At 34.2% G+C, this 25,956-nt stretch overlaps 2 protein-coding genes across 3 annotated transcripts in view; one reads left to right on the forward strand and one right to left on the reverse strand.

The window, feature by feature from the left end:
* The window catches only part of skd (mediator complex subunit skuld), a 148,606-nt gene extending 130,211 nt beyond the window's left edge, over window positions 1–18,395 (reverse strand). For both annotated transcript variants that reach the window (XM_074171548.1, XM_074171547.1), the window contains exon 1: window positions 18,242–18,395. In XM_074171548.1, the coding sequence (XP_074027649.1) occupies window positions 18,242–18,310 (69 nt within the window). In that variant the 5' untranslated portion in view covers window positions 18,311–18,395. The remainder of the gene's footprint in view (window positions 1–18,241) is intronic.
* A 153-nt stretch (window positions 18,396–18,548) lies between these two features.
* Window positions 18,549–25,153, forward strand: mRpL50 (mitochondrial ribosomal protein L50). The gene is made up of 4 exons (XM_023163759.2): window positions 18,549–18,686; window positions 18,845–18,948; window positions 23,828–24,150; window positions 24,988–25,153. Exons 1-4 carry the CDS (start codon window positions 18,627–18,629, stop codon window positions 25,092–25,094), a joined length of 594 nt encoding a protein of 197 aa, XP_023019527.1. The 5' UTR covers window positions 18,549–18,626; the 3' UTR covers window positions 25,095–25,153.
* Window positions 25,154–25,956: the final 803 nt, after the last annotated feature.

The following is a 25,956-nucleotide window of genomic DNA, read 5'->3' on the forward strand; positions in this document are numbered from 1 at the left end:
TATTATTCAACATTCATCAAAGCAAAGTTCCGATAATAATTCATTAATTAACAAAAGCATAACTTCGTGAAAAATAAAGATATTTTTTCCCTACTAACCTGAGAAATTGCTATTATTTACTCCATTCCCCATAACGAGAATTAATATTTCTCACCCTTGGTAAATAACGATAATAAAATAATGAAAACAAGTCTATAATTTTAAAGATATTCACAGAAACTTTTGTTAACTTAATTATCAACTAGAAGTAGGAAATTGAACATTGGAAATACGCTTGAAAATTATTTGAAATTATAATTTAATTAGAAATTGCTAGCTTTTAATTATTTTAAAAATAAAATAAATACAACAATAAAAATTAATTGGCGCTCCGGGGCGACTTCATTGATTCCAGTGGCGCATTTGCTTTTTCAGCTGCAGGAAAACCCGGAAAAACCTGCAAATTTAATTGTACAATTGTGACAAATCAGGCGGGGTACACATCATCTCTAAATCATCGTCACTTGAATTTTCACCCATTTTTCAATTAATTATATTGACGTTTTACTTATATAGATCTTTTAACTTCTTCAAAATGACATCTAAATTTGAATTGAAACCGTATTTGGCAAACTGACAGTAATACTAATCATACAGTGTTTGGTTGTCATGGAAACCCCGGCAAACGTTTTCATGGCCTAAGTAGATGTTGCGCGCTTATCATCGACATCGCGTATTTCAACATGGAAACTGTACCGTTTCAATTTGACTTGCAGCAATTCATAGCTGCGTTGGGTTATCATATAACCAAGGAAATTTTTTTCTCACTATAATGCAGAAATGAGAAATTCTAAGTTCTGAGAAAGCCGAGTTCTCGGCTGAGAAAGCTATTATTTACCTCGAACATTATATAAAAATGCTCGATAAATAATAACTCACTTCTTACCCTAGATAATATACTATTTTTCCAACGAGAGCCAATTTTCAAAAATAGTTTAAATTAGCCATGTTATTTTTCAAATTTATGCATAAACATCAATGTTGTTAAAAAATAAGTTTCGGTGAAACGCTATTTTCAGCGACTATGCGCGGATCCCTATTTTCAGCGTTAAATTAAAGTTATAAATAATGGAGGTACATTTCCGGGAGTCGGGGCTTTATATGGAAAATTTTCTCCTCTGTAAAAATATTTTTGTTTCATTCCTTGAATATTTACAGTTTAAATGTTATTAACAAAAACCCGCAACATCTCATTTTTCCCCAATTATTTATTTCAATATTTAGGCATGAGAAAGTTGTCCGCGCGTTGAGTGCCGCGTTTGTTCACTTTAGGCCAGTAATATGGCTAGGAGAGTTCTAAGCCATTCTTTATGGAAAAGCACGTGGCGAGTTTTGGATCTCAGGCACAGTTCAGACGGAAGGAAAGGTCCGCGCCCCGTCTCTGCCAGACGTCTGTGTGAATTGGGCTTTAGACTTCCAGAGCCCACTCCTCCATTTTTGCCGTCATACAGTCGACCAATCAGAAGCTACCGCGCGTACAGCGGGAAATTCAAATCAATCAGCAGATGAGCAAGTTTGATCCTAGCTCAAAACCCCATGTATTTTCTTATGGAGCTGAACTGTTTGCAATTTTCATGATAGCCGAGCGGAACCTTGTGGAACCCCCAATTCGAGGAAGGTATGTTTCGTAAAGTGACAATAAATCCGAGTTTTGGCGCCGTTTAATTACTGTAGATGAAACTTGGATACACCATTAAACACCCGAAACAAAAATACACTCCAAACAGTGGACTGCAAAGGGGTAACCGGTTGTCAGATTCCAACTCGAAAGGATGGATGAGACCTGTCGCGACAGATCGTTCAAGAGCTCAGTATGACTATACGTACGTGAACAAATTGACATTTATTTCAAATTTTCAAAATCATTATTTCAAACTAAGAAATATTTAGTCGATATGACAGCTTTTAAAACTCAACCACTGTAAATTTAGAAAATTAGGTACCATCTACTGAGTTGCGCGGTTGATCCTGATTTCTGACATTAGTGACAGTTCAGTTTTGTGGTATCTGAACGGTACACAAAATGTGAGTTCTGTGGTATTTAATTTTGTATAGGACGCATGCGCGAACTGCTTCTCGTCAGATATACAAGCGTGGCGGAATATGAAGCAGTATAGCGAAATTTTGGTTCATGTGTAGCGACTTTATAGTTCCTCCAGTTGGCAACGCTGCCGCAAATATGAACCATAAACCAGTCGATGTTTCATATTATTGTCGAGACAGGTAAAAAAGAAACCAGTACCCAAGTTCCTCAATCAAAAACTCTAACCTAACTGCCGATCGTATTTGGAGTGGACCTCACACGTCTATCGGGTAACCTTGGCAGATGCTTTCATTATAAAAGTTGACTGAAACAAAATTATGGAAAGGACTTTACTGCAATCGGCAGTCGCAAGTGTTCTCAGTTCCTTCGTTGCTCGTCGAAAGTATAACTTTCAGAAGTCAGCCGGTCGAGTAGAAGCAGTTTAACGCGAACAACAACTTTTCTGTTGCCTAGTGCTTGTTCTAAGTAAAAATATTCAAGGCTTGCACCGGGTAGGTACAGTCGCGTGGAGAAATGTAGAGGCGAATTCGATGTGCTGGAAAGGCTGCACGTTTTGAAAATTCTTTCATCAAACATGACTGAAAACGACGTGTTTATTTATTATAAATTTGGTTGTGTATGAAAAAAAAAAACATGTCTATAGCATGTCTATAGCACCATTTGTTCGAATGGTAACATTGCACATCACAATCAATGCATAATCTAATCTTTCGAATAAATCAAAACCAAAAAATAAAAATACTACCTGGAAATATTAACACAATCATTTGGATTGTGGTATTAGTCTGGGTCACAAGATCTTTTTTTTGGAACTTCTGTCCCAGGGCACCGAAAATTATGATCCAGGGTTCATTCGATTCGGAATGAAATCTAGCAACTTTTTGAAAAATTTCAAGAGGGGCTCGAAAAAATTGCGAAAGTTATAAACAATTTAGTAAAAAAAGGGGAGTTTGGTTTTTTGCAAATATCTCAGAAAATATTAAAGATAACCGATATTTGAAAAAAGATCGTCAAAGAGGAGGAAGTTTACTGAACGAAAGAACCAGCTTCCGGAACTCTGTCACCAATATTTATAATTTAAATTTAGAGGCGAAAATAGCGCTAAAAGCGGGCGATGCGCGTCCCGAACGCGCTGACCGATACGGACCTGTCAATAATAAAAATCATTTTAACCAATTAAATATCATTATTAGGAAAAAAATCACATACCTACCTTCTAGACACACGTGAGTAAACGAAAATCCATGTAAAAAAAAATTTCCCGTGATTATTTTATTATATATAGGTACTTTAGTTGATCAACTAATTTTTACAAGTTTTGAATTTATATAAAAACCCTGATAATTGTTAAACTGAAAACCTCAAGTTTTCTATATTGTTATCAATAATCAAAGACGTTGAAAAGTTAAAAATTCAATTGAAGCAATTATTTTTTTTTAAATAATCAAATTCATTTGCTTTCTTATTAAAAGTTACATAAAAATTATTTTTCATAATTTTTAGCTCCATTTGTTTAAAAAATTGTTATAAACAAATAAATGTATTGTTTATGATACAATTAAAATTTTTTTGGGGGATTTTTACCAGTGATGAATATTATAATTTTCAAAATCGATGTCGTTTTTTAATTTTTTTTAAATATTTTAAAAACGCATTTGTTGATTAACCATTTTTTTTTAAATCATAATTTCTATTTATTTTTGATATTCTGAAAAAAAAACCTTTTTTAATTTATATTTTCTTCATTTACTTAACAATTTGTTTTAAACAAATTAATTTTTACAATATATTTTTATTCTACTACCAAAAAAAAACAAAAACAATCATGTGTCACTTTTTGTGTAAAAAATGGTCCTTTATTTTTTACAGATTTTTAAATAAAAATATTAAAAAATGTGTCGTGTCACTTTTTGCGTAAAAAATAGTTTTCTATTTTTTTTACAAATTTTTTAATATTTTTATATAAATGTTTTTCTATTTTTCACAAACTTTTTAATAGTTTTACTAAAAAACGTGTAAAAATAGAAAAATATTTTGTTACACAAAAAATTACACATGGTTGTTTTTGTTCTTTGGTAGTATTTGAAAAAAATATATGTTAAAAATAATTTGTTTAAAACAAATTGTTAAATAAATGAAGAAAATATAAATTAAAAAAAAGGATTTTCCAGAATATCAAAGAGAGAAATATTTTTATTATTTTTATTAAAAAATTTGTAAAAAAGATATAAACATTTATTTACACAAAAAGTGACACATCGTTGTTTTGGTTTTTTTGATAGTATTTCAAAAAATATATATCGTAAAAATTAATTTGTTTAAAACAAATTGTTTATTAAATAAATAAAAAAATATAAATAAAAAATTACAGGGTTTTTATGTAAATTTAAAACTTGTAAAAATTTGTTAATTAATTAAAGTAAATCTAATAAAATAATCACAGAAAATTTTTTTCTCATGGATTTTCGTTAACTCAAGTGACTAGAAGGTATGTGATTTTTTTTCTTAATAATGATATTTAATGGGTTAAAATAATACATAATAATAATTGTTCAAAGGTCCGTATCGGTCGCCCGCTTTTAGCGCTATTTTCGCCTCTAAATTAAAATTATAAATATTGTGTTAGAATCCCGGTAGCGGGGAATTTCTTTTAATAAATTTCCTCCTCTTTGAGGAACTTTTTTCAAATTTTGGATATCTTTAATATTTTCCGAGATAATTGCAAAAAACCAAACCCCCTTTTTACTAAATTGTTTATAACTTTTGCAATTTTTTCGAGCCCCTCTTGAAATTTTTCAAAAAGTTACTAGAGGTCATTCCGAATCGAATGAGCCTTGGATCATGATTTTCGGTGCTCTTGGACAGAACTTCCAAAAATAGGATCTTGTGATCCAGACTACCTATATGAAATTATTAGCTTGTTGTAACCAAGGGTAAATAATATTACTAGAGTTTTTTCCCAACACCAAATCGTTTTTTTTAACACCTCGACACGTGGTTCGATCACCAAGTGAGGAAGATTAAAAGTTTTAATCTTCCTCTTTGAAGATTGATCACTTGGTGATCGAAACACGTGTCGAGGTGTTAAAAATAACGATTTGGTGTTGGGAAAAAAACTCCAGTAATATTATTTACCAAACCAAAGGTTCCAAACAGTGCATCATAAATAACCAAGGGTAGATAGAAGCTCTGCCTTAATCGGTTAAAATGTACGCACATTAATAATTTTCCAAATTATTTCCACTCTGTTGTAACAATCACACTCTCTAGTGTGGCACATGTTTCAAGTTCAAATATAAGATTATGAGTTGTATAAATAAGGCAGGGTCAACAGTATTAACCTGTGGTAGTTTCAGCACATATGCGGAGATTTAACAGACTATCAATTTTTGAAGCTTGAAACAATTAAACATCAATTACTCAGTTGTCATTATTTATGTAGATATCATCCATTCGTTACCTTTGCCTACAGAGAAATCGACTAATGCTTTTTTAAGATGTATAGTAGATATTCCATATAATCAAGCTATGCCGACTTACAACATGATACATTAAGTATAATCCTAAATAACTTGTTATACAAATAAATTTGAAAATTAGAAAGTATGTAGTCATTTTTATCAATTTTGATAAAACACTGTGAAATTTTCAGTGCCGTACGCATGCTTTTATTGCAACTAATTATTCATTATACATCATTCATTAAAGTTCAACTGAGTCACTTCTTAAACATATACTGAAACAATTCCTTTCATATAGGTGGACACACTATAAATTTCTTTGGCCTCAATATTGTCTACCAATTCTCTACGCAAATAATATGCTCTCACAAATTAAACATGTTCAATACTAATTAGAATATCCTACAAGTTTTGATATTTTCATATTCGAGTCTAGTTCAATGTTATATTGTTCACGCAGGATCCTTGACCCTCCCTCCAAAAGTGTGTCACGGTTTAAACTCCAAGCAAATAACGCGCCCTCTTTCAATCGCACAAGCTTAATGAAGTTCTAACAGACCGATCATCGATATAAGTACACTGTTTTAATCTCCCCAGTTTTGCAAAAGGAAACCGTTCAGAGGATTTCCAGGGAAGTGCTTTTAATCAATATAAGTACAACGAAATTAAATCTCGGGTTTTTACAGGCCGTTATCATCAAGAGGAGACCTGCACAGAATTTATCGCGTCAGAAATACGAAGAAACGACGATGGGAGTTGCGGTATCAAAATGTAACTAAATTTTTCGTTGACGCCTGAAATGTAATATATATTCAGGGTGAAGTAGTTTTTTTTCTTAATCACCGAGTCTGAAATACGGCAAAAGTTCGCACAAGCGTACGCGGGGAAACATGTGTGACGTCAGAAGGCTGCCCATAGCTCCACGATCCAGTGGCGCCAAAATCATAGGAAAACTATCAAATCTGGTGAGTTTCGGTGTAAAAAGGAAGGAAGAAACACAGCTACATATTCGTTTATGACAGAAGAAAAAATAAAGATACATAAAATTCAGAGATTAGGTATAGATTATTATTTAATCCTAGAACAACTAACGAAAGTTACGGCTACCTAAGCAATATTATATTGTAGACAGCAAACAAAATAGTATGTCTAATGCTATATAACCAGACATACTAATTTTACAGGGTAGAAAAAGATAGAGATAGGAAGAAGAGAGGGGACGAGAGAGAGAGAGAGAGAGATGTTTGTGATGCGCTCTAGAAGTCACCTCTAATAATGGTATTCCCCATTCAAGATCAGGGTAGCATATCATAACTAATGTCAACATTTTTTCAACCCTCAACTGAATTTGTTTCTTATGTCTTCCAATGATTCAGGTAAAGTTCAAGTCCAAACTACTTTAAAATATCTTGATTATGCGTCACTATGCATGATGAAACATTCATGGTCTTAACTGAAATGTTACAAGTATTCAAATAGATTAATTTACGCAGTCTTTAGTTACTGTATAATCAATGTGTTTATTCCACCGAAGAGATTGATCGATCCACTGATATCCTAGGTATTTCATTGTGTAGTTTTATGTGTAGGAGTACAGCTACAATTTGGAACATTTGCACAAGATGTTTTGTGGATTTTTATGTTCCTTTTTTTAATATATTGCTCAAAACTGATGGCACAGTTTAATTTTCTCAAAGTAATACAATTCATGAAACAGCAACAAACATTATTTAGCGCTCCGGGGCGACTTCAGTGATGTCCTCTCTATCATAAAACAAAATGAAGGGTGTCTCCAGAGGCTCCAATAAATTCAATACATCGCCAGAACACTTCGTGACACGACTATCGTCAAACTTAAACCAGTCCGTTTCGTCTTTGACCAAGGCGTAATAATGACCAAATTCAACGCCAAAAGATGTTCATATATAAGAGAAATAAGATGGGTCCCAATACAGTTCCTTGTGGTACGCCCCGGGTAACTAGTAGTGAGTCGCTGAAAGAGTTGTTTACCTTGACAATTTGTGTTCTATTCGTCAAATAGTCCTTAAATATTTACAAAGCAATACCCCTCATACCAATTACAGCTAGACGTTGAAGGAGTATACTATGATCGACAGTATCAAATGCCTTGGCCACATCCAACAAGAGAGTTATGTATTTTTCTTGATTTTGTAAACACTTGTTGATTTGGCCAACAATCTCAAAAAATGAGTTTTCGATTGATCTATTTTCCAGAAAACCGTATTATGATTCAGAAAAACATTGTTATTATTGCAAAATACTAAAACTTTATTTTTGAAACATTTTTCAAATATTTTAGAGATTGTTTATAAGGGCAGGACACAAGCACTACAAGAAAAGCCTTAAGGAGCTCTAAGAGCGGTGGCTGTGCGAAAGTAGCGATTCACGTTGGATTTTTAGTCATAGTTATGGGTCGAAAGTTTGATACTTGATCAAAAATCGGTATTGTGGAGATATTGGTGGAGAAATACCCAAATCTTTCTCCGAAAGATTTGGGTATTTCTCCACCAGTAAATGATAAATTTCAAAATATGTCATATGTTTTACATAAAGTACATGTGAAGCTTTTTGATAAAGAACACAAATAGCGTATCAGGGCAAGGAGAAGTATAATTCTTTAATCCTGACATTGTATAGATCATTAGTCGACATTTATAAAACATACGCCTCCATTCACCAAAAAAATACAGATGGAAACCACAAGTTTTACTTCCTTATTGCATTGCGACAAATCCGCGTCCATCCAAACCATAAGCATTTCGGTCGCCCGCAAAACGGTATCGTGACATAAATATAGATCACGAAGGGAAGCATAACATCCCTCGTCTTCGTTGTCGTCGGTAAAATCGCGCATCTGGTCGACAATTTCCGTACGTCTCCAAAGCTCGTGCGTTAGAGAAAGACGGCAGAAAATTGAACCCCGCGTGTTCCTGACGATCCGGAGGATGTCGATAAAAACAAATGAGCGTGACTGTTCCTTGAAAGGATTTCAGAAGAATTGTGTGAAGGAAGTTTTCAGAAGAGTCAAGGATATCGAAGGAGTTCACAAAGTATTCGGAAGTAGTTTCTCTAAACATTTTGTTAAAATAAATTGATGGATGTAGCCGTTACTACGTGGTAGGAAATCATAATGAAAAAAAGAGAATTGAAACTATCTATGTTTTTTATTTGTAACCAACGTTACAGTTTAATGTATACGCTAGTTAAAAATAAAAGTGGTAAAAAACAGAAAGTTTCAATTCTCTTTTCTTCTTTTTGTAAAAACATTTTTTTAACACAAAACTACAACCAAAATCGCTAGTGCTGCACTAATACAAAACTTGCCGGAAGACAGACTCGCCAGAAAAAATGTTGATGTAATTTATGACCTGAAAACCATTGCAAAACTTTAAACTCTGGCGACTGGGTTATTCCCAACTTTTAATATGGGAACAGACTCCATAGGTATCGTTGTAAATCATGCCCGAAAGAAAATAACGCCGGCCTCCACTGGTCACCATAAACCAAACGTGACGTAGCTAAGAGCGCGCGAATGTACGATGATTCCCCACCACTCTAGAAGCAGCGAGAATAATGCAACCGACTTCGACGGAACTTCGGCGAAATTTCTACGGCATTCGATTACGATATTTAAAGGCTAGCCCGAGGATACAGACATAGTCAAGTGGACGTTACAGTGCAGTACGCGAAGTGATCTAGTGAGGCAATAGACATTCAAATAATAGTTAAGTTTGATTATTCAGTGTCGTCGATTATTGGTGAACCCACGGGAAGTGGACTGTATTTACTTCTGAACTGAACTTGCATTTTTTTTCATTGAATTAATTGAAATAAATCTCTGCTCGTTGAGAGATGGACCTATTCGTTGTCGGTTACAGTCGAATTCACTTACGAGTGTGGTCCCAAAGGTATCCGGCCCAACAAATGAAATCTCCTTGCAACTCTATACACTGTCTTGCTTCTCAAAATCACTTCTTCATCGTTGGAAAATTTTTGACCACTGAACTTTTTTTTAAGTTTGGGCACAGAAAATAATCCGTGGGGGCTAAATCTGGCGAATAGGATGCATGAAGTAGCAATTCAAACTAAACAACGCAGCGTCTTCAAACTTGAAACATATGCTTTACTATAACACGCTCATTGATCTGGATTGGTCAATAACTCAAAATATGTTCAGAAACAGTATAATCAAACAAATTATTGATTCATCATCATAATGCTAACTGATTTCGTTTATTTTCACTTTTACTTTTATTCTTCATGTTTATCGCTTGCAAATCAATATAAATCATTTGTAATATTATATACAGGGTGTTCATTAGGTATGTACCATGAATCTAACAGACGATTCTTTAGGTAATTTCAAGATGAAATGTTCATATAAACATGGGTCCGCAAATCCTTCGTTCTCCAGATATAGGGTGTTAAAATAAAAATTAAAGAAAGTTATTCGTAAATATCGTTTACCTAATTTTGTTGTAATTTGGCAATGGTATTATAGATAGATAGATATATTCATTCGTGTATACAATAAAAACATGTCTACATTTGTCATTAAACACAAAACAAAACAAATGCTATAAAAAAACAAAAAAATATAAATATAAAAAAAAAATTAATACTCACACACACATGCATTTCCATGAAGCAAAAATTCTTCCACATAATAGAAAACATGATAAACTAAATATTTGCGCATTTGATTTTTAAATGTTTTTAAAGTAATGAAATTTTTATGTTTTTGTTTTGTTTATGTCATTTTACCGTGGAACATAGCAAAGTGCGCTATTTTTAAATAATCAAAGGACAGATGATATTTCAATTGACGCAACGCATAAGAAGCTTTGGCCAGACGTTTTGCTAGATCCTGAATGTGAATGTGTAAAGGAGCTAATTTAGCCCGAACGTGATTCAATTTGTTGAGTCCAGTGGCGTCTCGAGCGGGATTTGAACGAATATTTTTTACTTAAAAATGTACGCCACTGACTTTTCTGCAATTTTTTATTATTTCTTTGGATTAAGCAATTAGAAATACGAATTTTTTGTCTTTTGAATTTTTTTCGTATCTTGCTTAGTGTTTAAGAAAAAAAAATCGACCTAATTGCATATCCCTGGACCTCACAAGGAATAATATGGGGAATTAAATGTTTCTTTTGGAAATTATTATTTTTACAATTTTTCATCACTAATTATGTAACAATAACAACAAATATTAAATAACATTAACATCTAGACTAGCGAATTGCACTAAATTAAGTGTTGGAAATGGCCTCCTTCGGCTTCAATACAACCGTCTAGCCGCTGCATCATTAAAAATACCATAAATAATAATCAAGGGTTGCTTTGGAAAACGATTGCACAAGAGTGGCGTACATTTTTAAGTCAAAAATATTCGCTTAAATATAATAAAATAAATTGAATCACGTTCGGGCTAAATTAGCTGCTTAATGTCATAAATACCATTGACAAATTGCAACAAAATTAGGTAACGGATATTTAAGATATTTATGAATAACTTTTTTTAATTTTTATTTCAACACCCTGTATCTTGAGAAAGAAGGATTTGCGGACCCATGTTTATATGAACATTTCGTCTCAAAATTACCTAAAGAATCGTCCGTTGAATTTATGGTACATACTTAATCAACACCCTGTATATGTACACGTATCCATATAATTATACCAGTAGGTCTGTTTGGATACAAATAAATAAATAAATGAATAAATTATAGATTGTGTACTTCCTAATACAGTGATATTTTTCAAACAACTACCCCCATCTGTTGGTTCGGCCGGGTACTTCAGGTACAGATATACAGTTTTAAAATATCATAGAAGCTGGATCGATAAAGTGAGGTTTTGTGCATGAATGAAGACAATTTCTATCAAAACTAAACGTTCACGAACTGTGGCGTTTCTGAATTTTCGAAGAGACAAAGTTTTCTCAGTAAATAGCACACATCAACGATGTAAAGTACATAGTTTGTTCATTGTCAATCAACCTAGTTGAGTATGACGAAACATTTTTGGCAGTCCCAATCTCTAAAACACAAAATGATTCACGAATTGGAAGCGAACGATTTTTTCGGCACCCCTCTATGTGTGTGTACATGCTTGCCGTTCGTAGGACCCACCACCACGTTTTCGTGGCGTCAATCAATAAAGCGGGCATCGCGGCGTAACGAAATGCGGGGGTCGACGTGCTCCATTCGCCTATACCACCGGATTTTGCATCGAACGCGTAACCGGCGTGGGAATCGAATCGTAAATTTGATTATTCTCGAGAGTAATGATAAAGCACAGAGAACCGATCATTTCGGTATAGACGCGACGCGACGTCAAGTTATTGGCATACGCAAATATACACAACGAAAAATATAGGACACCGTTTTTTTTTTAACAAATTATTATGGAAATATCAATACCCAGAGAGATGCATATGCACAATCCGTCCAAGGACCTGACATCAAGGTTGCTCAATAATCACTACATAGTATAAAACAAAGTCGCTATGTACACCCATCGCCAAAACTCTTGGGCCCCTTATGTTTTTCTAAATTCGATATTGGTGCTGTTATAATTACTTACAATTTTTGTTATCTGTTTGAAATGTGGTATCCTTGGACAAGTACTATATAATACTAATAACGAGTGTGATAACAACGCAGACTTTTTCCTGTGTAGTGATTCCAATAGCGATGGTGAACAATGCGAAAAAGAGATAACAGTGAATAAGATTCGGATGCATTTGAATATTGAAACACAGAGTATGTTTCAACGTATATATAAGAATCTACATTTCAAGTTTGGTTTCGAGAGAAACAAACTATTACAAGCAACATCAGATTTGACCGAGAATCCTTTCTCAACTGTACGTAAAATAGTCAAAAACAAACCTTATGAACGCAAGACGCGATGTGATACGGGATTACCAAAACCCTTAGATGTTCATCTAATAAAATCATTGAAAAAACAATATACGACTGTCACAAAAGTAATGAGATTCCTACAACTGAAATCATAAAGAAGAAATTGAATACTTCTGGCCATAACGTGAGCTGCTTTGACAAAACTCTTCAGAATTGGATAAAGGAACTAGGATTTAGATTTAAAATAATAAACAAACGTCAAGCAGTTATGGAAAGCAGAAGAATAGTGGAATTGCGTAACAAATACTTAGAAAAAATAAGTATATATTGACAAGAACAACGCCAAATTTTCTATTTGGACGAAACTTGGTATGACACTCACGACATAGGTGGGTGGACTGATGGTTCGAGAATGTGTACGCCTAACATGCCTGCAAACAAAGGATCGCGACTAATCATTGTGCATTGCTGAGGAAGTAAAGGATGGATTCCGAATTCTTTGAACTAATGTGGAAAAACTTGAGGACTGCAATGTTGACTATCATAAGAACATGGAAGCTAATATTTTCGAGGAATGGTTTGAAAACACAGTAATCCCAAATTTGGATGCATATAGTCTTAATAGCTGTTAACAACGCTTCCTCATTCGCGACAGCTCATCAAAGTACCGAATAAAAATTCGAGGAAAGATGAAATATAAAGGTTTTTAGTGGATATCAATTTGTATTTTGAAGATTACTATAGCAAAAACCAACTACTTGAAGTTTTACAGAAAAAAACATTTGAAAAAGTGTATGCCCTTGAGAGTATTGCTGAAAAGTATGGACACACCATACTGAGACTTCCCCCCTATTTTTGTGTTTTCAATCCGATCGAGTTTATTTGAGGAAATCATCAGGCGTAAAAATAATTTTCCAAAATTTGAGAAGAAGGTAATAGAGCTAATTGAAGAAGAAGTATCTAATATTACCGACGACTGGCAGAAAAGGATTGAAAAAGTAATTTTAGTTGAAAAAGACTATATGGAGATTGGACACTTCCATATTAATGGTGAAAATAAATTCATTATTGATTTAAATGACGACAGTCATTTATGGAATAGAATATGGAAAAGGAATTATTAAAGGAGAGCTGTTGGAACGTATGTTGCACTATATCGTTTACTTGAACTATATCTACTCGTGTCAATATAAATACATACAGTGTGATACAAAATAATTTAAATGAGAATGGAACCGTAACAAAAAATGAATAATCGACGTATTGTTGTAATTTTTTCGTATTTATTGTCTATCATGACCCCGTTTTTGTATCAAATAAATATAGTCGGTGAGTTTGAACAAATAATGTTCAGTGCCATTTATCTACAAATCGTTTATAAACAAATAGACTACCCGGGTATTAAAAAAATAATAATTCTGTTGTCTTTATAATATGTCTTCTAGGAAACAAATTTTTCTTAACAATTTTCGATCGTTTACAATCTTTCTTTTTTATATTTTAAATGTAATATTTACTACCACGTGAGTAATGTCAAATTTTATGAAAAATACGTATTCTATACTCAATTTTCTGAGATGCCAACTGTATTTGTAGATGTGCTAAATTGACTTGAAAAGACTAGAATCCCAATAATCTTGAAAACTAAAATAATTATTATCCACGACGAATATAATGCATGATCCTCCACATACCGCAATTGATACTTCCCGAAAAGATGATGCAACCAACATTCAAAAAAATCATAACGAAATTTTCACTTATTAATCCATTCTGGGTGAAATAAAAAGCGAATTATTTCCAACAGGAGTACCCAGTTACAGGAAATGCTATTATTACAGAGTATATATAAAATAAATATTGAAACCAAATCCTAACGAATTTGATACGAATTTGAAGTGTTCGTTACTTGACAGCGGGACTAACAGTTCTTTTTGTGAATTTTGACTATTTTTGAAAAACCATTGTTTCGATTTTTCAACATTATTTATCAGCAGCTACGAATTATTAGAAGTATCAATCAGGAGATACGTCAAATTTGAAATATAAACTACATTTTATCGACCCCTTTCCGCCAATATTCTATTCCGCACAGGAAACGATAATTATTTCTAAAAGAAATCGTAGAGGAAACATACTCCAATACCGGCGAACGACTTCCTAGTTGGTACTCAAGTAAGCGTTTCGAAATATAAATACCAGGTAGTACATTCTGAAGGCAGGTCCTACTTTTTACCGAACCACCTAATCAAAATAAAATGTAGTGTTTTCGATAAAACTAAAGGAATTACAACTAAATTATATTTATTTCGATTCGAATTACACAAGGAATCGCCAATCGCTATAATGTATTCAAGCTTTCTAATATTAATGAACCGTAACAAACTCAACGAAATGTTATCTACCTGCATTTAAACGTAAACGAAAGACGGTACCCAAATGCGCATTGGCAACACACCAGAAAATATAAGAAACTCAAAGTCACCCCAAACTCTTCCCTCATAAACTAAATGTCCATTCATAAATATTAAAACCCAGTCATTAAATGCATTCTCGAACCAAAACATTTCCAAAGTAGGCTAAGGCGACAGATTAGCAGCGCTTTTGTTCGGAATGTACGCTCCTGTCACCAGCCGAGGTAGCGCGACGTTGCCAAGTCTCCTCTCTAGGATATCAATGTCAAATACACCGACCGGATCGGCCGGCAAGAGCGGTACAAAATATGCGGAAAACCGACGTTTTCCTTATCCATCTCGAGTTGAGATGCGCACTACGATAGACGTTCGGCAGCGCAAGGTGTATGGCAGTTAAAATTGATATAAAAACGCGCCGAGATAATGACGTTCTCAACAAAAATAAAATTGGGTAACATAGAAAGCGCGCACCAAATGGAAAGTGTGCAAGCGAATAGACGAGTTTTATACCTCTTAAACGGATTCATTGACAAGTGTGTGAAGCTTGAGGAATTTCGTTTTGTAATCCGAAGTGAACTTAAACTGACATTGCCATAAAAAACATTTCAAATAACTGCGTGATTATATTTTTCGGGGGGTTTCATTTGTCACTGTTTTACATAAACAAACGGGTCATTTGAAATGCAACACACTTGGCACATTGGCGTGCGTACATATTATTCCCTCAATCAAATTTTGGAATTTGGAGAATATCGAAGAGAAAATACTCGTAGAAAGATATTTTCATTATTTATATGGATGTGTAATTAATCACTCTTCTGTATAATGGTTGAAATTCCGAAAGATTCTATTCTTTGGTTATTCAAAGATTATTCTGAAAAATGCGAAAATAAATATTTTCACATAAAGGAGCCAATTGGGATTTTGAATGACATTTACAAGTGAAAATTCCACACAAAGTTCAAAGTTCCTCCGTAGCCTCCGTAGAACAATCTCGACAAATAATGAAAATCAATAGGTATAATGACAGTAGATGTACTTGCTGTACACAGCATTCTGCTGTGTTAACAATCATTGACCAAAATATCGATTCGGTATATCTCTGAAAACAATTTGAATTCATTTTTATTGCAGCTCCACTACTGCCTGTCAACCACGTACTTTCTACAGTTTTTCACAACCGTAAGTGTGAAACCGTGAAAGTATAGATCCAAACTCTAGATGAACACCCCCAAAATATTCAGTTTCAACTGAAGAATTAATGCAATAATGTCTACATAGTAGTGGCGAATTTACCAGCAGATTGAGTAGGCTTGACCCTAGGGCGGCAGATTTATGGACCGATTTTTTTGCTACATCATGGAAATTAAAAATATTTTGGCATGAAGGTTGTCTGATGTCTTACAGATAGAAGTCTGCAACAAATTTTGCCGATGACTTTCCTTCTCTCACGAATTGTTAGAGCGAGAGAAGCCTTTCTTGGTCTGAAAAGGCTAAAAAATTATCTGAGATCGACCTTGAGCCAAGAAAAATTGAATGCCTTTGCTTTTTTTTTGCATAGGATCAGAATTAATGAACAAGATTACTTATGACGATATCATCGATGATTTTGACAACAGAAGTTATTGCAACGAACTTTTATAACTTGACTGAGTTAATTTTTTTAACTGTTCGGAAGCACAGTTAAAGAATATTTATTCACGTTTACCGAATGTAACAGGACACAGTCCCCGCTCGTAAACGATTGAGCTTTGAGTAACTCAAAAATATACCCAAAAATTATTTTACCTACGATTTCGGGGAAATTGTTGGATTGTTAAAAATGTAGGGCATGACAATTGTAGAGGCAAGGTCGGCAAAAACTGTACAGCCTACACCTTGAAATTTTGTAAATTCGCCACTGCTATATAGCTTTTAGATAGTAGGCTGAAATCTATAGAGTCAGAGTATTCTTATAAGCCACATTTGGCAGCTTAAAATTGTAACAAGTTGAACTATTGCAGTATAAATAATCGTCGATAATTTCCACAATTTATTGAACTTAGTTTCGAAATAGTTGAAACACTAAAACTGCTTTAAAACTGAATAAAATCAGAAAGGGCGAAATGAAATCAAAGTGGGTGTGAATATTTCGAAAAAATCAGAAAAAATGAAAATAAAAATCTGCTGGCGAATGTTCCTTCAACTCCCTCTGGTTTCCATGAAAGCGACAAAACAACTTTCAGTATCTGTGACCTAGAGACTGTTGAAACGAAAACCCTGTAAAAAAATCATAGTACGCCACTGTTCAAATGAAAATAGTAACTACCATTGTCAAAAGAGCAACTCTATTCAGGGCCACCTTTTTTCGATTCAAAAATAGAATTTACTGTTGATAGTGTTGAAGCAGGTAATCTTGGTGGTTCCCTTTTGAAAACAAACCGTCAAAGCTGTAGCTTGGTGAATCCTGGCAATAACGCTTATTAGAAATTCTAATTTCCATATGAAACATTGGCAGGTAGTCTAATCAAGGTTATTTCAATTCCATTTAGTATCATTTGAATAGTAACAAACTGTTAATACTTCCTGTCTAGTGAGCCAATATTCATCATAAACTTTACTCTAGAATGTAATGACGTGAATCGAAACTAGTTGAATTATTTTTAGACATTCTCCAAGCAACTCGGGTACAAATTATCGCTTGTTTTCGAACCCAATTAATAAAAACAAAATTGTTTATCAAACTGGCGCGGCCTACATAAACTTCAAAACAGGTGAATTAATCAAAAAGTAAAACTATTTCTTGAACAAAGTTTTCTACCAAGGTCGTTGTAATTCGTAAAAGACAAGTCTAGCAAGCGTACAAAACGGAGCGAACGTGCGATCTAGATATCCATGGAAGAGAAACATTGAAGAATCAAGTCCGTTACATTCGCCAGCTGGCAACACCGCTATACCGGACTGGCGTTCGTTCACACGAGATTATGGAACACCCGCAATGTTCTACAGGCTTTTACAGATAAAACGATTACTCTAGAGACCAACCTTATTACAAGTATATCGAACGAATACATTCGCAGGAATTTGAATGAGCACTATCGCCTACTTGAAACTGACAACTTTGACAATTTCCCCTTATCGGTTGAATGTATTCCAGTAATTAGGTAAACAAAAGTCGAGAACTTACAATATTTTTATGTACGATTGAACTGAAACAAAACAATTAATCTGACATTTCGGATTTTTTAAAATTGGATACCCATTACGGTTACCTGCATCTGTTCTAGATAACTTGACTAGCAACTTTGAAAAACCGGATGAATCGAAAGAGCGAAATCTTTAAAAATAACCTCGCCTTCTGACATACATTCAAAGTATCTACGTCGTGCAAATTTTATTGTTTAAGTTACTTACCAAGGCAAAGAAATTAGTGTGGCAGTCTTCTAAACTAGCTCCGTTAGTTTGAAAGTTTGGATGCGTCATATCTGATCCATTATTGAATGGTTTTCTTCACAACACATACAAGCAACACTGCACGTCACTTAAATCTTAAAACCACACTCGAAAACCATACATTTACCGAGATTTTCACCTTTCTATCGCAACTGCAAAATGGCGGAGACCACGAAACAACAAGCCGAACTAAAATCGGCTCGGTACAAATCCAAGACAGTTTCTCACTAAATTAGCTACGACATACGTCCCGTATACCATCTGCTCACTTCACATCCGCAAGGTGCTTACGTTACTTCAAAACGTACGTCTTTAATTACCCCGTGTGTGGATCCAGTCGAAAAATATGGCGGCGTTTCTCAGGCATGGCGCTTTCAAAACAGGACAGCATTTAACTCCAGAACACGTAAATATGCTCACTAAATTAATCCAAATATAGATAAAAACGATCTGTTTATACGTCACTGTCCGGATAAATACACGATTCATTTAGCAGTCTTGTCCAGAAACACTATTTTGTATCATGTTATCACTTGTTAGAAACCACATTTTTAACAATTTCAGGTCCTTATGAGGTCGTACGCTACGAAAGCTGAGAAGAAGAAGGGAATCGACAGAAAAGTTGGTCCAAAAATAGATTCCACAGCTCGATCTTTAGCCGCTAAAGGGTGTGTACTTTGATTTAGAACAACCTAAAGTGCGTCTGCCTCTCTACGGGTGCCATTGCTTTCTCTTAGATACCACTTTCGTACGTGAGGGGGCGACACCAACTAGAGTCAATAAATATGATACTGCGCATAGATGCAAAAAGTTGAGAGAAATTATTTTATGCATATATTTTGAATTTCTGATTTGTTTGAATTCCAATATTTTTTATTTTTACAAGGGAGTACTCTACATTAGTGAGGAATACATATATTTTCTCTGAAAATAGGAAAATAAATGACATAGAGGGATTAAAAAAAATAAAAAATTAAATAAAAATTATGAGGAAAACGCCAAAAATAATCTTTAATCTCAGACACAAACATACAATCTTATTGAGTTCTACAACTAGTTTTTCAGTATCTTTCATAAATTGTAAATTGAAAAATGCAGGGATTTAAAAAAATGTTGCAGGGTTATTTTCTTCCAATACATTTAATTGACAGGAATTGATTCTTTGAACAGTTTTCTGTAAGTAGGTGAAATTCATTAAAAGACTCTTGTTATGTATGTTTCGGTTGTGTAAAAAATTACCACAGGAATTTATTTTAGTTTTCAAATATTTATGTTTTAGGTGAAATGAAAATTTTGAGGAATCAGGAAGACATTTCAAAATTCAATTGATAAATTTTTACCAAGCATAGTAATTGAAATTTCTATAAAAGAAATCACACTTTATTGATGTCAAAGATAGATAGATAGATATTTTATTTTCAACTGAATGTTATGATCCAACACAAATATACTATAAAGACATCAAAATCACAAATTTCAACAATTTGAAATCAATATATAAAAGTATTTCGATATTGGATACAAGTTAAAACCAGTTGACATTAGAAGATATACTTTAAACAAAATGAAATATAATAAAATAATTAAAAGTCTGATATGTTGAATGCTGTAAATTTTTCATCGAGAAATTCTTGTATTGAGTACCTAGTAGTTTTTTTAATCAACATTTTCTTTGAATTATTTTCAAACAGTTTTTTGTTCATATCCTTTAACTCTTCCAACTGACATATTTTGTAATAGAATTTTATTCCCATATAATTTGGATTTTCTTGTTCTATTGACAATCTTGAGAAAGGTTGATTGATCCTGTCTTAATACTGAATGTTATGCTAGTGGATATTCTTTCTTGCTGTCAGATGTACAATTGTAAAAAAAATATATAGACAAGGTAATGTCATTATGCCAAGATTGGCAAAGTGGTTCCTACATGTATTAGTCATACAGCGAATGATTTTTTTGTGCGGTGAAGAGTTTACCAGAGTTGTGTGCTTGGCCCCAGAATATAAGGCTATATGAGAGATTTGAATGTATGAGTCCAAAATATAGTAGTTTCAGGACTTCCCTGGAATGTTATGATTTACTGTTTTACTGTAACATTTTTTTGTAGGAACTGAACTGCCTGGGTTCCATCAACATTAAGGACTGCACTATTTTCAGCCAACCATTAGGGCTCATTATGAGGCTTTCTTTGTTGTTATATGTGGTATTAAATTCAAAATAATTTTGGTTAAGACAAACTGACATTACTGAAAGGACGTCCGAATGCATTATTGGATTTGTATGATTTTCTGAGAAGCATTTCATCTATAAGTTTATAAGAATCTTCTGAAGGAATGCTTGGGAATAAATTCAAAACATGGAGCGAAACTAATTTAGAATTAGGTAGCAGATGAATATTGGAGATGTTTTTTATTAGTTGGTAAGAGTGTTTGATACTGAATGACGATAAAAAGTAGGTGTAGTTTTTAATGCTATTTATAAGGAATTTGGAAATTTTACATGATGGTGCTGTTAGAAATGACATCACTGGTCTAATAAGATAATGTTGTTAATGAAGTTTGATGAATGAATATAGTTGTGGAGTTTGTGGATTGGACCTGATGTATTTCTATCTGTCTTCAGGTTTGATGAGTGAAATAGCTTGTTGGATGGTGTTTTTTACTATGGTTTGAAATTTATTGGTTGGGTTTTTTTGTACAGTCACTACAGTTCTTTTTTGTATGAATTAAAATGTATTGTTTATATCAAAGTCCTTGGTGATTGCAATAACTGTGTTCCTTTTATCTCCTTTTGTGTTTTTGGTTCGAAATTGTGGTCTTGAATAGAAATACTGTTTTTAATATCTGTTGCTCTATGTTCAAAGTTAATATTTGGGGTTATGGATTTAAGTGCAAGTTCTGCAAGTTATATTTGAAATCTTTATATGGTAACTGGATTTCTGTTTCGGAGAATTGCATATCGGTTATGTTAAAAAATCTATCACAAAACTGGTAGTCAAAAAATTGTTTTGGTTCGATTACAGGTTTTGCCGTGGTCTTCTTTGCTTACAATCTTCAAACGTATCAACTGCAACTGCGGCAGTTATCTTCAGTGGCGCGGTCGAAGTACTCTTCTTGACGTTTCAACTGAAACTGAAGCTCTCATTTTTGCCATTTCATTTATGGTGCTGATTTTTCGCGCACTTTCTGTAATGACGGGTCATACTTCCCGCGCGATTTGGGTATCATGGCTTCGTTTTGTCATTTTTCAAATGCTGTGTGCCACATCTTCGGTAGATATGTTCTCTCTTTCTTTCTGTTGAAGTTCTCTTGGTGTTTGTGTATTTCTATGGCATCTAAATACATTCTTGTTGAATAATGTTTTGACGTTGCTAGCCTCTCGGTATTTTCGAAAATGTTCAGCCACTGCAGATTTCTCGGTCTGTCCCAATCGGCAACTTTTGTGCTCCACTAGGCACGTAGGAAGCCATGTCACCCAAATCGCGTGGAAAGTGCATGCGAACCCGCCGCTACAGAAAGTGCGCGAAAAATCAGCACTATAAGTGACGTGGCAGAAATGAGAGCTTCAGTTCCAGTTGATACGTCAAGAAGAGTACTTCGACCGCGCCACTGAAGATGACTACCGCCGTTGCAGTTGAAACGTTTGAAGATTGTAACCAAAGAACACCACGGCAAAACTCGAAAACCAATTAAAACATTGACGCCAGCCCTGAAAGCCTACATTCCTATATAGTCTAAAAACTGTGTTGTGGGGGTAATTTAATGGTTATTTAATGAGTTCATTCAATTTTTGTTTCTGCCTTATTACTGATGTTGATGTTAAAAATGTCAAATTGTGTATGTATTACCTTGTACTAGATTTTCTTTGCTTCCTGTAGTCATTTCTTCTGTCCATGCATGATGCCTCTTCGTGTTGGAATTTTTTTTTTGTCTTGATATCCACCGGATGTTTTGCAGTGAAGGTGATTTCTATCAAGTTGGGTTTTCACACAGCAAAAGCGGTTTACTACAGTAGATGAACAGAGATATTTTCATTACATCGGAAATTCAACTAAGAGAAACAAACGGTTACGACAATAACGATGAAACGATAACGAATAACGCACGCAAAACGGTCGAAAACGCAAGCTAAACGATCGAAAACGCACGCTAAACGATCGAAAACGCACGCAAACGATCGAAAATGCACGAAAAACGGTCGAAAACACACGGAAAACGGTCGAAAACGCACGCAAATCGCACGATCGAAACGCACTGTTTTGCGTGTGAAACGGTGCGTTTCGATCGTTTTGCGTGCGTTTTCACGAAAGCTAAACGATCGAAAACGCACGAAAAACGGTCGAAAACGCACGCAAAACGATCGAAACGCACCGTTTTATACGCGAAACAGTGCGTTTCGATTGTGCGATTTGCGTGCGTTTTCGACCGTTTTTCGTGCGTTTTCGATCGTTTTGCGTCCGTTTTCGATCGTTTAGCTTGCGTTTTCGACCGATTAGCTTGCGTTTTCGACCGTTTTGCGTGCGTTATTCGTTATCGTTATTGTCGTAACCGTTTGCTTCTGTTAGTTGAATTTCCGGTGTAATGAAAATCTCTTTGTTCATCTACTTACTACGCTTCAATTGAATCGCAAATAACATATGTGTTGATATTACAGAAAAGGGCAGTAATGTGTCTCTGTAAAGTCAAACCTAGGAAATCATGCAGAAATTATTTTGCTGCCAATAAGATTTCAACTGTCGTTGCACTGTTTATTCTTGAAACTGTATGTTTGATGTATAAACATGAAACTCAACATTAATCAAGGATTCCATTCTTTATAATGGTTGAAAATTATTTAATCACTTCCCAGTGCAAATCTGACCAACGTACAATTCAAGAAAGCAGTCAGAAATTAGCTAGTTGATAGACCCTATTATTATAGCTTACAAGAGTATTTTAATGAATCATTTTATAAAAAAAAAAACCTGACCCATTGTACATCCTCTCGAGGAGGTCACTATGAGACGTCTCCTTTATATTATATATCTTCAAGTCTTCTAAAGTAGTGCCCATTTTTAAAAAAGGTGATGAAAAAGCCATTGATAACTACAGACACCAATAAGTATTATTCCAATATTCAGTAAAGTGGTTGAAATTATAATTAAAATTCAGCTCTATGCCCACTTTGAGAATAATAAATTTTTCAGCAACTCACAATATGGTTTCAGAAAGTCGCGCTCAACAATAGATGCAGTGTTCGACGTCGTGTCTGGCGTGATTGGGGAACTTGAGCAGGGCAATCGCACTGCGTTGATGCTTTGTGACCTGTCGAAAGCGTTCGACTGCGTCTCACATGAGATTCTATTGGAAAAATTAAACTATTACGGAGTTAGAGGTATTCCGCTTCACTTAATAAGAACCTATCTCACTAATCATCAACAAGCAGTGATGCTCAACGGAACCAGTGAGAAAACATCACATCAACTGCATCTCGAATATGAATTTTCGTTTTTGTCAAATATCCAGAATTATTCTAAAGTACTACATATTTTATGAATCAACTTTTCAGATTTCTTCGACCACAAAAATCCTACACGCCTTCAGGAGATGTTGACGGTAGACTGAATAGTATTTTCCACTCTGTCCTGGGAACATCAAGTAACTCTACGAAATTGACAGATCTGAATCAAAAGTTTGCGCTGTTGTGTAAATGTGAAGAAGCGCTCGGTCATGGAGTACCCAATTCAATGCTGCATCATTTGGAGACCCTGAAAGACGTTAGAAATTTCTTTGCAACTCCAGTAGACACGACAACGCCTTATGACAAATTGAGGAATATTGAGCTGCCGGAAAATCTCAGTGTTCAGTTTGAATACCACAGATTCCATCCAGGTAAGCACACTGATTATTTGACTTCTGTAAATATCTCAATAATATCAGTTCCAATGAACAGAGAAAAGATTTAAACTAATATTGTTTTTTTTAATTATGCCACTATTGAATTGCATAACTCATTTTTGATTCATCAATTTTTTTCATGAACTTTCCCCTCAGTAGATTTCTGCAGATGATTGTCAAATATACAACCAAGTCTACAACAAACCTTGTAAAATATGTGATGCAGTACCTAAAAATATACAACAAACAAAAAAAAACATGATCAATATTGCAGTGTCAAATAATATTTAAAAATGACCTGTCTGGTTTTTTTGTATATAATAATAATAACTCGACTTTATTCATCATAATATACAATAGAATACGTAGCATTGACAAAGATACTATTTCAATAAATGATGAATTGGCGGGGGTTCAACCTGAGATGCACCTGTTTCACCATACAGTAACTTCTTCAGGAGTGTTCAATACTAACGTCAGTTAGTACTGATACCTGATTTGTACTTAACACGCCTGAAGAAGATATTGTCATATGGAAAGTTTTGGAACCTCTGTAAAACCAGAGAGTTGTCAATAACAGTTATGGCAGATGTCAGAGTTAACAGATCAATGTAGATGTGTTCAGACTGATTAAAATCAGTCAATTTATTGAAAACCCATGTTTCGTTTTCTAACAAGTATAAAACAAATATCGTATAGTGAAAAGTGTGTTGTGGTTTTGTGAAATGTCGAGTGAATATCTCACAATAGTGTCCCATTACAATGCTTTGGTTTTTGAACCTTGCATTCAGTTTATGCAAATTCAACAAAATTTCTTTCTTCTTTTTTTAGAAACCGATACTGCATTTGGAGGTGTGACAGCTTTCCCTGAGAGTTCAACCATAGTTACTGGGCTAAGATACAAGGACAAATATCCTGGATATAAAGTGTCTGAATAATTTATTTGAAGTATAAATTCAAGCAATTAAATGTTATGATTTCATTGGTTACTTTTTAATTTGTCTGTTTTATTTATAGAGGGGAATTCCCAGGATCATCTGAAATTATAACATTGATCTTATACATTCGTTTGACTTACAAAATTCTTAATTGGATATGGATACAAGTATTTTGAATATGACTACACCAGAATAAAAGAAAATAAAGAAAGTCAACCACTAATGATACTAAAAAATTATCTGCCAAAAATAAGAATAGGAATTTATTTTATCATGTTCTGTCCAAGGTTGTAACGGAACCGAGTCTTCTTCTCCGCATGTTTTTTAACGGAGTTTTTTCATGAAGGGACATGCCACTTGTCATCAACAAGAAATTTTCTTTACGAAAGTTGGCAAAGCAAATGTAAAAACTGAAATATACTCTTCCAAAAGTTCTGATAAATATCCTCGTTCTAAAACCCACATTTTGTTACTGCACGCAGTAAGTGGCTGTAACACGACTTCTGCGCTCTTTAAAAAAGGAAAAAGTTTTTTTAAGAATACTCGAGAAACTTTCGAATTTGCTGCAGCATTCAAAGAAAAAACTGCTCAATTGTCTTCCCCCCATCCTTACTGCATATATCAGTTTAATACCCCACATCCCAGATATTTTGTTGCTTCCCACTTTTCCGTGTTACCGTTATAGTTTACATGGTCAAATATTTCCAATTCCCCATCATGAAATGAATCTCTCCAAAGAGAACGACAACCACCAGGATTTTCTCAGACTCGCCCAGCAACAATTTGCCAATCACACATATTTTTTCACCGATGGATCTAAAGATGAACGCGGTAATGTTGGCATTGGAGTTTTTTCACACAA

This window comes from Leptinotarsa decemlineata, unplaced genomic scaffold (assembly GCF_025532065.1).
Source record: "Leptinotarsa decemlineata unplaced genomic scaffold, Ldec_3_MD MMD2_tig00000010_RagTag_RagTag, whole genome shotgun sequence".
In the NCBI taxonomy this organism is placed as follows: Eukaryota; Metazoa; Arthropoda; class Insecta; order Coleoptera; family Chrysomelidae; genus Leptinotarsa; species Leptinotarsa decemlineata.